This window comes from Bombus pyrosoma, linkage group LG8 (assembly GCF_014825855.1).
Source record: "Bombus pyrosoma isolate SC7728 linkage group LG8, ASM1482585v1, whole genome shotgun sequence".
Taxonomy (NCBI): Eukaryota; Metazoa; Arthropoda; class Insecta; order Hymenoptera; family Apidae; genus Bombus; species Bombus pyrosoma.
Genome location: NC_057777.1, coordinates 8,406,414 through 8,420,996, shown reverse-complemented (window position 1 = coordinate 8,420,996; position 14,583 = coordinate 8,406,414). Strand labels below are relative to the sequence as shown.

The window sequence follows — 14,583 nt, the reverse complement described above, 5'->3', positions numbered from 1 at the left end:
AGTCGACATAGAAATCGTTTACATTTTATTTCGTATACACGTTTAATATATCATCGATAAACTTGATTAATTTGAAGAAGTAAAATTGAATGAGCAAATTATTTTGTAATTTCATTAGCCTGTGATTATGATTATATATAAAACTTCAAACAGATCTGAAAATTTATATAGAACGTACGAACTATTTACTGGAAATATGTATATACTTCATACAGAAGTAGTATACGGTATCAGTAATCGTCTGAAGCGATATAATTAATGCTATATATAATTTCATTAAATGTTCAGGATTATTAAATAATAGAATCAATTTTCTTTTCAACGTATTGATAAAAGTTGTTCAAACCTTAAATGCTATCATAGACAAAATTTCACTGCATGCAAATTTTGTTTTAATATCATCTTCCTATGATAATACCATCTTTATTATTAATAAACTATTTATGAATTTATTCAAATATATTAAAAATAAATTTAAAAATTATTTATAAATGATAACTTCATTATTTAATTAATGAATTACTTATTTATTTAATCAGTTTTTTCATTTAAAAATAGATATGCTACAGTGAACTTTTATCCACTTGATAGCTTTTAACAGTTAATTTGAATTGATTGTAAAATAAATTCCTACACACATATTGCTTAATTATTGCACGAGAAAATGGATGCATCGCAACGATAGTAAATTGACGAAACAATACAAACTTTTCAGGCTGCTGAACGCGAACGAGATATCCTGCATACGAACCGATCTGTTCCGAGATCTGACCAGCCTGACTCTGTTGTCGCTCTACGATAACAACATCAGATCCCTGGCCAATGGAACTTTCGCCAATCTACGAAGCATTGAAACGCTGTTTGTATCCCGCCATTGAACCGTTAATTTATACAAATTACCGCGGCTTTAACGCTTCGAGCCCTTTCCAACGCGTTGTGCAGGATCGAATTGCAAACTCGTGTCACCGTACACGTTCGTTTCGCTGTGTACCACGGGCTCAACAGAATATTCTGGCCTCGGTTGTTCGCTGATTGACACTCTTTCAGCGTTTTCACTGTTTCATGAAAATATGGGCAAATTGTTAGATTCTGTTTGAATTAATTGTATTATCACGATATTATTCGTTTGAAACTATTAGGGAATAACAACGATGGATATCAGCGAGTAATCGTAATATTCGAAAAATGTCAGATATCACGATAGAAATTTTAATAGTTTTGAAAATTATTGGCATATAAGGAACAAGCTGTAATTTTGCATTTTTTTGATTTTTTATTAATATATAATCGTAATTTCGCTATCTGTCGAATGATACTTGAGTTATAGAAAAAAAGTAAGTTGAGATGCGATAATATGATGATTAGATGCAAGAATAATCTCTGAATATTTATAATAAGATCTTCTTTTGCATAAAATACATAAATAGATTTGTTATTCCTTCGTACGTATTCCAGATTCTATTATCTTGTCTTTAAAAGTAACGAAGTTGGTAAATTTTATGAACCGATAACACTGGACTCTGTGCTAGATCTTTTACCATTTAAATTCTTTCTCTAAAATAAGGAAAAATATTTCTTTCCATATAGTTATGTCTTTGATCTCAGAAAAATGTGAAAAAGTTTTAAAATTGTTCAAGTAAAATATCTCTTTAAATAATTCCAAATGGCGTAAATTAATCTCATCAGGCTTATAGAATAATAATAAAATTATAAAACAGTAAAGTGAAATAATGATCCTAAATGAAATTCCAAACCTGTTGGAAAGGGTTGAATAAAAAGAGATTGATCAAAGTAGAAAATGATTTCCAAGAAATTCCTCTCGCTTTTCCGCAGGCATTTGGCAAGAAACCCGTTCATCTGCGACTGCAATCTACGATGGCTGAACGCGTATCTTCACGCGCACCCCATCGAGACGTCGGGAGCCAAGTGCGAGTCGCCGAAGAGGGCGCAGAAGCGGAAGATCGATTCGATGCGGGACGACAAGTTCAAATGTAAGGGTAAGCACGACCCGATTTCTCTGATATTTCTCTTCTAAACGCATCACCGGAACTCACGGATACCAGTTGGTAATGCACGAGGATATTTTCCATCTTTTGGATGACAGAAATCGTTGCTCATAGTATTTGGTGTAGCTTAAGAAATGGCTCAGTGATTTAAAGTTTCATGAAGTTCTTCTTATTCTTCCTTAAATGATTCAGCTAAATATTCTAACACTTTATCGAAGAGACGCTTCTACTATGAACGATTGGTTATCGTCGAGATCATTTTCAGTAAAATTATTTAAATCAATCGTGACATTAGTACAAAGACTAAAGGATTACATTTTCCATCTTCCATAAAAGTGCAATTATAGAATTCACTATATTCTCAATCAATTCTACATCAGCACTATCAGTAATCAAATAATCAATCAATTCTATGTCAACACTATCAGTGACCAATAATCAATCAATTCCATATTGACACAATTTTGATTAACACACATTTGATATTGGAATTAAATATGTATTCTGTTACCACATTCAACGTTTCAAAAGTATTAATAGAATTAGTTGCAGTTAATTCAGTTAAACTCACATAACTAAACGAAATGCGTTTCCTATAAATCATCGTGGTTTTATCATTTATGTTGAAAACGCTTGTGTCTTTGAATGTACCAAATTATTCCTTTCTTTAACTATTTCATATTAATATAATTTTCTTTATTACGTCCCTCGTAGATAACGCAAGTTAATTAACGTAACCTATTAAATGTTAAAATTAGAAGGCCATTGTATAACGATCTTGTTAACGATCAAAATTCTACAAGCGTAGAAATAATTAATTATATCGATTAGCTTCTGTAAGTATTACTCTCGAGATTGCAACTACAATAGAGTGACAAAGCAGAATAAATTGCACTGTCACCTTTTAATCAATTTGTTAACTCATGCAACCATCGTAAATTCTTACAAACCTTTGTCGAGCATATTTCTGATAGCGCGTTTCATCTTGAACCACTCAAAACATAATCCATATACAGTAATAAATTAACGAAACTTTTTATCAATGTTTCGATCTTCTTTTATAGCAATCAAATATCCTGCGACTTCCTCCACTAAATTTGCATAAAAGAGAACTTTTCAGTAATCTCAGAAAACACATTTCCACCCGTTAAGTTAGAAAATTAAAATATTTCCAAAAACAATATTAAAATAAGGTTTCTAATCTTCTAAAAAAAGTATTACACAGAGAAAAATAAATAAATAAATAAGTAAAATAGAAGCAATCAGTCGAGGGATTAATTCGATTAAAATATATAATATGCAATTTCAACTGTTCTGAGCGTAAATTTCATTTTTACGCTTATTCTTGCCAATCCAAACTAAAGGCATCATAATCCAACAAAATAGGTCCAAAACTGATTCATTACGTGAGTTAAATGCGTGAAACAAATTCTCTAGTCTTTTCAGTGGCTAATCTTAAATCTAACAAGCGTTTCCAAGCTTTCGCGAATTTCAATCGACAGAGAATAGAATAACATTCGCGAATTACTAAACGACAGACAGAAAATAAGTAGCAAAGAGGAGATACTCGAGAAGGCGTACCATTGTACTATACGCGTAGAACATCTTGAGGCGTGCGTGATCAAGAATAACAACAGCGACATCGTGCTTTTCCTTTTCATGCTTGTATGTTTCACCTAATTGCACTTAGCCGAGCAGAATATAATCGCATTTCTCCCCACCCGTGTCTCTTTCGTGAGTGGAGTAAATGACACCGGAAAATAAACACTTCGCTGGCACGTATGTGGGTGGCTATACTCGCACATTATCGTTATGCCGCGTTCCCAGCAAACGAGAACTTACAGGACAGTGGCGTGAAAGTTAGAAACTTTTGTAACTTTTGAAAAATTTACGTAAAACACTTGAGCCGGTTTGCAAGCTATTTCCAGAAAATTTAGAAGACATGCCATTCTCTTGTTCTTTTAGTATTTTAGGAATTTAAAAGAAGTTGGAGCTTTTCTGCATGAGGAATTTATAGATTTTAAGGAAATTTATTTGAGAACCTTGAATAAATGGAATGTTAATAATCGACGAATGTATTCGACAAAAGAAAGGTCCTTGTTGAGGTTGACTGATAGCGGAACGAGTGGATGAATTTGTAATAGAAAAATATATTGAAATAAGTATAGGTATAAGTACAGATATAAGTACAGATATAGTGTATAGTGATCCTAATCCTCATTCTTTCAATGTTACAATACAATAGAAGGATGATAGGGAGCACGTTCATATATTTATAGCAAAGAACATTACCAAAAAGTTAACCTTGGTGTGTAGCTCTAGCTGAAGGCTACAAGAAACAGCAATAGAAATCTACTTATAGCTCTTTTGTTTCTAGACCTTGTAACCCAAAACAAAATTTATATTCAAGAGCACAATAATATGGACCTCTCTCCTTATTTTCAATTTCTTTCACTAAATTCTATTCGCTTTGTAAGAGCGGTCTCCAAGTCACAGATATACAAAAGAAGAAGGTATAGAGTTTTTCTTGAAGTAATTACTTCAACAATTCTCAATCTGAGTCGTTGGAAATTAAGAGATGTTTAATATCGATGTAACAGTAGCTTCCAATAATTAAAAGATAAATCGTATATTACTAGAATTACACTCTTCTTCGGTTATGCAATCAATTTCATTATTATTCTATTATTTAACACTTTGACTGCTACGCCGAAATCACATGTCTCGCTCAGGACGCCACGGGAATATTTTTATTATTGAAAGCATATAAATGTTACAAATATATATAAACAATTTCTTGCGCTTCGCCAAACTTCATAGATGCAGCCGATCACCGCGGTAACGAATACGCAACACAATGCGATGAAGATGTAAGTACCAGCACCTTGTTCCTCCTGTGTCGCGTCGGAATACTGCGATTTATATAAATTCCTCTTCGGAGGATCCTCCATCCAGGATCTGTTGCGATCCTTTGACATATTTATTATATTAATGCTTATTTCATCTTAATATATTGTTATTTGCTATACCGTAGTTACTATATTAGAATGTCTTGTATCGTCATAGTATGTATTTCGAAGATAGTAACGTGTCAAGCTTAATTGAAAGCTATTGTAACAAAATTCTTTGATAATATAACGTGTGCACGTAAATGTTAAATAATATAATAACTTTGTTCGCAGTTTACATTAACTGGATTTCTTATACCAATATCTATATTCCATCAACGTTTAACACTTTGACTGTCACGCCGGAATCACATGTTTCATGTCGCTCAGGACGTCAAGAGAGTATTTTTATTATTCAAAGCATATAATGGCAAAATAATAATAAATTGATGATGTAAGACAACATTCTTCCCCAATGGACCGTTTATCTTATTGGTGGTCACGCGTGACCACCGTGGCGCCTTGGTAACAGTTGATAGCGACATAATATAACAAGGCTTCGTTTATTTCAACAAACAAATTCGTATTCGCTATTTCGTCGGAAGCAAAACGTCCAGAATATATTGTTGAAACGTGTAGAAGATATTAGTAAACAGTATTTGCTCATTCTATATAATAGTAAGCTATGTTCACACTTCTAACTTCAATTATATGATTATAAAGCAGCATTTACGATTATTTTCTAAGGTGTGTTTATAATAATATTTGTAGATTACCCCTTAAAGATATGGATGCAAACACAGTGCACCGTTAGATGCAATATTTGTTCTCATTTATTTTTTTATTGATGTTCTAATAAAAATGTTTAATCGTTCAATGGGGCACTTTNTTATTTCAAAGTATTTTCTATTTATCGGTTATATTCAAAATGCCCTAACTGTCAATTTTCATTGAATTTTTACAATTGTAAGAAGTTCAAGCGCTCCGATCACCAATGGCCACCGTGCGGTCACAGGAGAAACCGTGGACCGGTCATATATGACCAACGTGGCAATCAAAGTATTAAAAATTCTATTATCTCGACATTTACTCCAGTGTATGAAAATCTTCATAATATGTTATAAAATTTTTTTGACTCATAATCAAACCCATTTAAAAATTAAATTCCAACGATCACAAATACATCGATTAATCCAAGTCAAAGATCGACGACCGGCTGATCTGTTCGCACCAGGTTACCATGTTAACTTGGTCGGCGATAAATTTTGATAATGAACAGTAGTAGCGGCGATATCATTAAATTAAGCATCGACGCGACGCCGCGCTCGCTCTCTCGCACGTTAATTGAGTGTTGAATGTCATGGTGCTCCGAGGTGAATATGTTTATGTATGAGTACGTGCACGCGCGCGCTGGTGATTTATCATCGCATTATACGCCGCATTACAAATTGTCCGCTGCGATACACGCGCGTAATTATATCGGTAATTTGCGTCCCGCGTTTAATAACGTGCAGCTACACGCGGTGTCGCGTGGTCACTTTCTCCGCGGGTTTCCTTTCTTCCTCCATCTCACTGCTGTCATAATCGAATACGATGGAATCAGGTCTTAACGCTTTCACGATCGATGATCTGATACGAAACTTGCACAATGTATGTATATAATTATATACCCATATTAAATATTCAGATGCAGGACTGGCACCCCCATAAGAAGGGGTTTGTTTAAATATCGTGCTACTTGTTCTACTTATACTTGAAAATATGTAAACAAATTTTTCCTAATAATAACATTTAATTGTACAATAGATTTAGAAGAAAGAGGAAGTTGCTCCGTTTTATATCTTCCAATAATATCTGCTACGATTTATAATAATAATGGTGCAATGTCGCGATAACTTTTGCCCCATTTCTCTATGATATATTACAAGTTGTCTTTTATCAAAGCTAGTTTTCTCTCCTTTTCGTGACACATCTTTGCAGCAGTATAAAAATATCGGTGTTAATTTCTTGTGGCATTAATTATAGAAAATAAATGTATCTCGCAGTACAAATTGTTTCTAAGAATTGCTAAATCGCTGAACAAGTATCCGAATATTACTGTGACAAGAAAATAAGACAAATTTTTGCTAAGAATCTATTGTATAATTAAACACGCACGAGTGCTATCATAGTTCGATATTGAGAATATATTCTCATACGTGAGTGTAACTCATAAATATCTTCTTTACGTGTTTTCTTTTATTTCTCAACTATCGAAAGACGTAATTTATCGACGTGATATTCATGAATTAGACGATCTCCTAATACGATATTACATTTTTATATAAATTGAAGTTGAGAGCCCCCATAATGGTACCGCAATTTCTACTTTATAAAAGCCGAGGGGCCATTAACGTGCCAGTACTGTGTCATTTCGTGAGTAAAAGCTGACAGCATGTGACATCATATTATATCTCTTTCGTTCATCGATGTTAGCAGTGATAATCCTCGCAGCTCTCCATAAACTGAAGTTACAGGTTTGAACAGTAATCACCAATTCTATAACTTATTATATTGTATTATTCAATCGACTTAAATTGATGATCACCGATATAAAAACTTCGTTTCATGAACGATTAATTCATACTAGGATTCTCCGCAATGATAATTACCGAATTTTTTAATATATCATTACGTTGACCAATCAATTTGGATTAAGAACTATTGCATTGTTTAATCTACTAAAATTAAAAAGCACTGGTGTGAAAGTTTGTCCTGCCATAAACGGTACGACCATAATATAATATAAATATTGATTTCATAAATTCAATTCTCTCGCAAAGGAAAAGTTATCGTATTAGTCAATGAGTTTCAGCTAAGCAAGAGCCACTATCATATAAGTCGTATAACATCGTTTCAAGATCTAAAACTGTCAATTTTTAATACAACGTTACGTTTTCAAGCTTTCAAACGCTTTAATCACTGACTCATTTAAGAGCGACGCTCTGTGGTCCTGAGAAGGAAAAGCAGATTAGACGAGATTGCTTGAAGTAGATTTTGTATCCGACTGTTTGTATTTAGGCGACGAGGAGCTCTTGACGAAGAGAGCTGGCGAGTGTATCCTGCCTGGAGAATGTCCAGAACCGTGCATTTGCAACGGAGCGACCATCGATTGCTCGAACAAGAAACTAACATCGATACCAAAAGAACTACCGATCTACACGTCCACCTTGTGAGTACAATCTAATGATTTCAGATTATTCGATCAAAACGACTTTATCGATTTAAATTGTGATCACAGTTGGCTGAGATCTTTTCTTTTTTTCCGCTTCCAATAGAATAAAATGAAAATTAAATATCTTAATATTAACTAGCTCGCTTTGATCCAAACTATCACCATCTATAACCGAAAGAAACCAATTCATTCATAACAATGATTCGTAATATCGGTACAAAGAGAAAAGATCGATTCGGTCAGTCGATCGTGACGAATGTTGATCCAGGCCCCTCGTTCTCCTTCACGCGAGAAAATTAATTCAAACGGCCGACAAGATAATTATCTAATTAAAAGCTGGTCCGTTGTACAGACGGCGCGGCGGGGTAGAGAGCAGAACAATGAATCGTCAAGCTATTATTCGAAATAAATTATTCGAACTCGTTTAATGGATCGACGCCCTGTAGCGCGATTAATTGCTCGCCGTATCAGACGTTGGCGATAAACTCTAACTTTCTCGTTCCTCGGCTTTCTTTGTCCTTGCGCCCAGACTGTTGGCCAACAATGAGCTGGATAAGATCAAAGCGGATGGCGTGTTCGAGAAGCTGCCGGAGCTGCAGCATCTGGACCTCAGGAAAAATAAAATCTCGCGCATCGAGGCCTCTGCGTTTTCAGGCGCTCACAAACTCACCGACTTGTAAGTTTTTGCATTTCTTTTTCCTTCTTTTTTAAGGAGAGGGGAGAGGGGAGAATATTTGATGATTTTTAATGGTTCAACAGTTATTAATATAATTGAAGAGTGAAGTTTCTCAACGATGAAATTTTTCTAATTTTTAAGGAAAAGGTGTTCGGTGATTTTTAATAATTTGAAGAGAAATTGTTCGATGAGTTTTAATATAATTAAGGGATGAAGCTCCAGAGGGTGGAAATTTATTTCCATCTTCGAAAAAAATATTCCGTTGTCTTAAGTAGTTCGAAGGAAGATGATTCGTTAATTTTTAATATAGTTAAGATACTTTATCGAATTGGAAATTGTTCATTAAATAAATTATCTTGGCCTTAGAGCATCGTAGAATGAAACAGTTTTCTAATTTATATTTCAGTTTTCGTCATTTTGATTGTTAGTCTCGTTTTATTAAGATACTTATTAGTCTCGTGTGAAACGTAATAATTAATAATTAGCCGGGACGAACTGAAGATAAAGACAGGTTGTTCACATTTTTTGTTCGGCAGCATAATTCGATTTGTCAGAAAATTGTTGTTTGTTCTTTTTTCTCTGCTGAAACGTTTCTTGGATGAGAAAGTTTCGAATAACGGGGCTGTATTCAGACCGTCGAGATTACTTGCGTTATTTGTGCCTAACTCGATCGGGACTTTGAAACGAGCTTTAACGAAGCAGAATAGGATTTAATTTTCAAAGGCAATTAACGGGACAATGGGTCGATTAATTAGATAGCCGGAGGAGCAGAGGGTGGCTGTAACTCGTGTGTATTTTAGTCCGGACGAATGCAAAGCACGAATCAAAGTGACGCATGTTTTCTAAAGAAAAATCAATCGAACGATAAATATTTTCGTTTGAATATGAATTCGACATACTTTATGAATATATGAATATATTTGTACAAATATTTCTAGATCTTAAAAGGATAGATACTATGAATTATTCATAAATTCTACGCCCCATTCTTCTTCTTATTTTATGCCATTAAGGACCAAGTGGTGTAAGCCTAATATTATTGCAAAATGTGAGCAAAATAACGTCTAGATATAGAAAAATGTACCAAAAATAATTTTCAAGGGGAAATTTTTGATCAGATTGCAAACCACAAGTATATTTCGTATATAAGTTAGGTATAAATGGTGATAAAAACGCAGAAGCGTACCATATTGATAATTGAACTCCTAATATTTTTTTTTCCAACTTAATTTACGGAAAATACAGTAGCAGAGATTTTACGCGATACGATAATAATTTTTGTTCGAATTTTACATGGTCTCAATGGTGCAACGATGCGTGCGAGCATCGATTCCCATCGACGCGTAAAGGGAATCCCTATAGAGCGGAGCGACCCTATTTCTCTTTAATATTTAGCAACCATACGCCTTATTCACGTGTAATAACGAGCCCTCGTTTCGCAGACTCTTATCGGAGAACAGGCTGAGGGAAGTTCACAACAAGATGTTCACCGGCCTGACGAATCTTAAGACGCTGTGAGTAGAAACTTTTATGTCTCTTCATAAAACGGTATCACCCGGCAACTGTATAAACCCGTCGAACATCATTTTCACAGGAACCTGCACGGAAACGCTATAACCTGTGTTATGCACGGCTCGTTCGACGGATTGACGCACATACGCACCATGTAAGTATACTTCGAACCCGGCTTTTTACTAGTTTTCCCATCCTACACCTTTTTAAACGTAAAATCGATTCCCAACAGATGCGAAAAGAGTTATTGAATTTTATTTTTCCTTTCAGAAATACTTCAGTTGCGTTGAAAAGATTATTTCTCTGACGAAATTTGTTCAGCGACTTGCTAAAGTATTCGAACACTCCTAAAAATTCTTTATCCGTATGTCGCGTGAAACGTTTTGAAATTTCACTACTACGCTACTACGAGACGCAACTGGCATGCTTATACTGGTAAAATTTGAAACCAATCTAAAAATGTATGTAGAAGTTAAATGGTGTTTACTGCGAACTTCAAAAAAAATACGAGTATGAAGTATCAATAGAAAGATATAAATAGTCGCTTTAAGCATATAGTATTAGGTATGTAGGTATGTTAAAGTTAATGTATAAAACTCCGTAATCTACTTATTAATGTTGCGTGTGATCGGCTGTATCGATACTTTTGCAATCTCTGCGGAATATATATTAATTATATTAAATATCTTTTAACTTCTATATATGCTTTTAGTATCGCGAAAGATTTTACCAATATAATCGTGTCAATTAAAATGCTACTGATATTTCGAAGTACTTCGTATAATATGCGTAATATAACTCTTGATAACTCTCGCAAACGTAATGCATTAACGAAATTCTGTTCTTTCTTCTACTTGCTTTTAATTATTCTGAAGAATATTGGATGAGTTTTCCGTGTTAATTGGCGATAATTATCAATCGCGATGTACAGAAGTTAATGAAAATGGACCAATAGAATGTTATCGAGAACTTCATAACGACAGCTATTATGTATCATCGAGTGGTAACGAAATTAATTCGTTATTAATTATGTAATTATAACAACATGCGTAGATCGTTTCGAAGTAAAACACGAGAATCAATAATAACGATTCAGTAATGTTTCAACTTTTCCCGAAACGAGACGCACTTGCTATATTATGACGTAAATATTTAATCAGATTAGTATTATGATTATACGAATTACGCTTCATCAATATTAATGAGACAACGATATGGATTTATTAATTATTACGTGTATCTGTACGCGTTTTCAATATGTTTTACTGTTGACTTCGCCGGTTCTCCGGCCGGCGAAATATATTTCGTGCTTCCGTGCGCATAATTAATAGCAGTCTAATAAATTGCCTCGTATTTTCAGCAACATGCAAAGCAATCCTTTGTCGTGTAATTGTCATCTCGCGTGGTTCGCCGGATGGCTGAGAAAACGCGACATGTCTGGCATTGTGGGACACTGTCACGACCCTCCACGATTGAAGAGCGCTATCATCAAAGATATACCCCATCACGAGTTCAAATGCAACAGTAAGATCCCTTCTTTGAATTTTCTTAATTTTTTATATTAGTATTGGGAAATATTTTAACATCTTTCTCGGACAACACTAACTTCTAATAATAATCTTCCAAATGATATGTACAATCAATACTATTGCAATAAAATTACGACACACTGAAAAAATGTTTGATTGAAATTAATACAAACAGTGGCTAGAAGAGTACCTATATCAAAGTATCTAAAAGACACATAAATAGCATGAAAGATGTTTTAAAAAAGCAACTTTATTAATTACCTCGTTCCGCTATTAATAAGATCTTCCTCAAAATTATTAAGCGAGTCACACGTTTGTTCACATTTTGTTAAATAAATGTGATAAAATGTGTCTAACCAAGGAGTAACTTATTTCGTGTCTTTTTCATATAACTGCGTATCTTCCATGAAAAAATTCAGGCGTATTTTTACATTTTTCAAATAACATTTATAACATCTTTCGAGATCCATACGTTGGTGAAAGACGAAAGAATTTTTTACTTAACCCAATATGTATCTTTTCGATACGATATCTACATCTTTGATTGCTGCAACTGATTTCGAAATTAACGATACATCGTCTGTCTATTTTACGAACCGCAGACGACAGCGTGGGTTGCCTAGGTGACGATTACTGTCCACCCCAATGTAATTGCGCCGGGTCAGTGGTGAGATGTTCGAGGTCTCAGCTTACAGAGATTCCACGTGGGATTCCGCCGGAAACCACCGAGCTGTATTTGGACGTGAACGACATCAAGACGATCCAGCCTGAGAGACTGAACCACCTGAGGATTCTCACTAGACTGTAAATAAAATACACGTGTGATGTTGTAACGTTGCCGAGATTGAAAAGAGAAGAAGAAACTGAAACCTCGTTTTCTTTCTTTGCTTTTCAGAGACCTAAGCAACAATCAGATTGGGATGCTGTCCAACGATACCTTCAGGAACCTCACCAAACTGTCCCACCTGTAAGTCGACACCTTGATTTTCTTTGCGAAATGCCACCTTTGCAGATAAAATATTCTTTCAGCTTTTTATTCACAATTCTGTATTTTGATGTAAGAAATATTTTAATTGAATAATTTATCTGTAACATTTTATAATCAAGGAAGTTTTGTTACTTTTTTTATGAAAGAAAATATAGAAGCAAAAATTCTGAGGTTTTTATTTATACTTTTCTTATCCGTAACGCGTTACTGAAACTTAATATTGGATAGTTAAGTTCAACTTCAATATTTTGTTTCGTCAATATTTCTTCTTTAATATTTTAAAATGTAAATTATGATGTTGGAGGATGAGAAAATTCTTTGATGTCATTTCTTCAGCCCTTTTATTTCTAACCATTTTATTATTAAAAATATTATATCAATCTCTAACACATTTGAAGAAGGATTTCATCTTTAATTAGTTTTATTTTATTTTGGTTTGCTTACATTATAAGTATACGAGGCTATCCCTTTTTATTCTAATTATAAAAACAAAAGAAAAATATACAAGAGAAAAATAGATAAAAATTATACAAGAGAAAAATATGACAGATCCTCCTTCCTGTGTATCTACTTAATTATCAAACGATGCTGTAAAAAATAATCAATAATCTATTATCAAATTATATTACAAAAAATATTCAATGATTCATCTCTAAGTAATATCAGAAATAAATAACACATGGCCAATACATTTTCAGAATTATCAGCTACAATAAGCTGCAGTGTGTCCAGCGGAATGCCCTGGCCGGCTTGAAATCGTTGCGGATAATGTGAGTTTCGAATTGCATAATTTTTATTCACGAACAATGCATAGATTTATACCTTCCTTTCACACGCATTGAATATTTCGAATCGCGTTTCATAAATCACGAGGAAAGAATTACACGAAATGACGCGGTAAAAGAGAGCGAAAATCGTGAATACAGTGGCGAGGGACCATTTTTCTCGCGGAAGTACCATTTTCTGGACGAAACACCGGAGCTTTCAGTATGCTTTCGGTTCTTTGTGAATGCGTGAATTCGCCTGTAGTTGGGGAAAAACAATTGATAATGGTACATACATTAAGTTTCGGTAATGGAATAAATAAAAGCAACGATATGGGGGGAGCGATCTGTATTAAATTAATGGGCGAAAGCGTGCCATTTTGTCGATCTCAATCGTTCAATGATTTATTGTTTATTCCACTGATTGCGGTATTAATTTCTTGATGCGGGCAATTCGGGGAACAATTGTTCTTTATCACCGTAATTATTATAATTAATTCGTTAAATCATTTGCATGTACATAAAGTCATAAACAAAACAATTTATCGAGATCGATATTACGAAATTGATTCGCTGTAAGCGGTCGTAAGGGAATGTATCATATTATATTAGTAAATAATTACTCGAGTACCGATAGAAACTCTATGGAGATGCTGTGTAGTAATATCGATTTTGCTCATTAATAATAGTTATTAATATTACATATTTGAAGAATTTTGAAGTATCAATAATATTAATTTATTTCGCGAAAGAACGTAGTCTTATCGATATAAACATTAAATGAAGATGCGTATGATGTATCTTTCTCCATCTTCTACAATTGTTATCTTTCTAACTTTTCTGTTTCTCCTCTTTCTTAAAGCTTTCATTACTTTAAATCCAACTTTCAAAAAGATTGTATTATTTGTCGAATGAATTTATTTATTGGATATTTTGAAATCTTCTTCCAAAATTTATATTAGAGCTTTCGCATGAATATCATGGATATATCATATTAGTAACGAGT

At 33.9% G+C, this 14,583-nt stretch overlaps 1 protein-coding gene across 2 annotated transcripts in view; it reads left to right on the top strand.

Moving 5' to 3' along the window:
• The window catches only part of LOC122570008 (protein slit), a 624,369-nt gene that overhangs the window by 594,818 nt on the left and 14,968 nt on the right, over window positions 1–14,583 (top strand). The window contains exons 12-21 of one of the 2 annotated variants that reach the window (XM_043731792.1): window positions 716–859; window positions 1,834–1,997; window positions 7,955–8,105; window positions 8,638–8,784; window positions 10,227–10,298; window positions 10,379–10,450; window positions 11,657–11,820; window positions 12,428–12,629; window positions 12,721–12,792; window positions 13,512–13,583. In XM_043731792.1, coding sequence (XP_043587727.1) covers window positions 716–859; window positions 1,834–1,997; window positions 7,955–8,105; window positions 8,638–8,784; window positions 10,227–10,298; window positions 10,379–10,450; window positions 11,657–11,820; window positions 12,428–12,629; window positions 12,721–12,792; window positions 13,512–13,583 — 1,260 coding nt within the window. The remainder of the gene's footprint in view (window positions 1–715; window positions 860–1,833; window positions 1,998–7,954; window positions 8,106–8,637; window positions 8,785–10,226; window positions 10,299–10,378; window positions 10,451–11,656; window positions 11,821–12,427; window positions 12,630–12,720; window positions 12,793–13,511; window positions 13,584–14,583) is intronic. The other variant, XM_043731791.1, reaches the window with a different exon arrangement.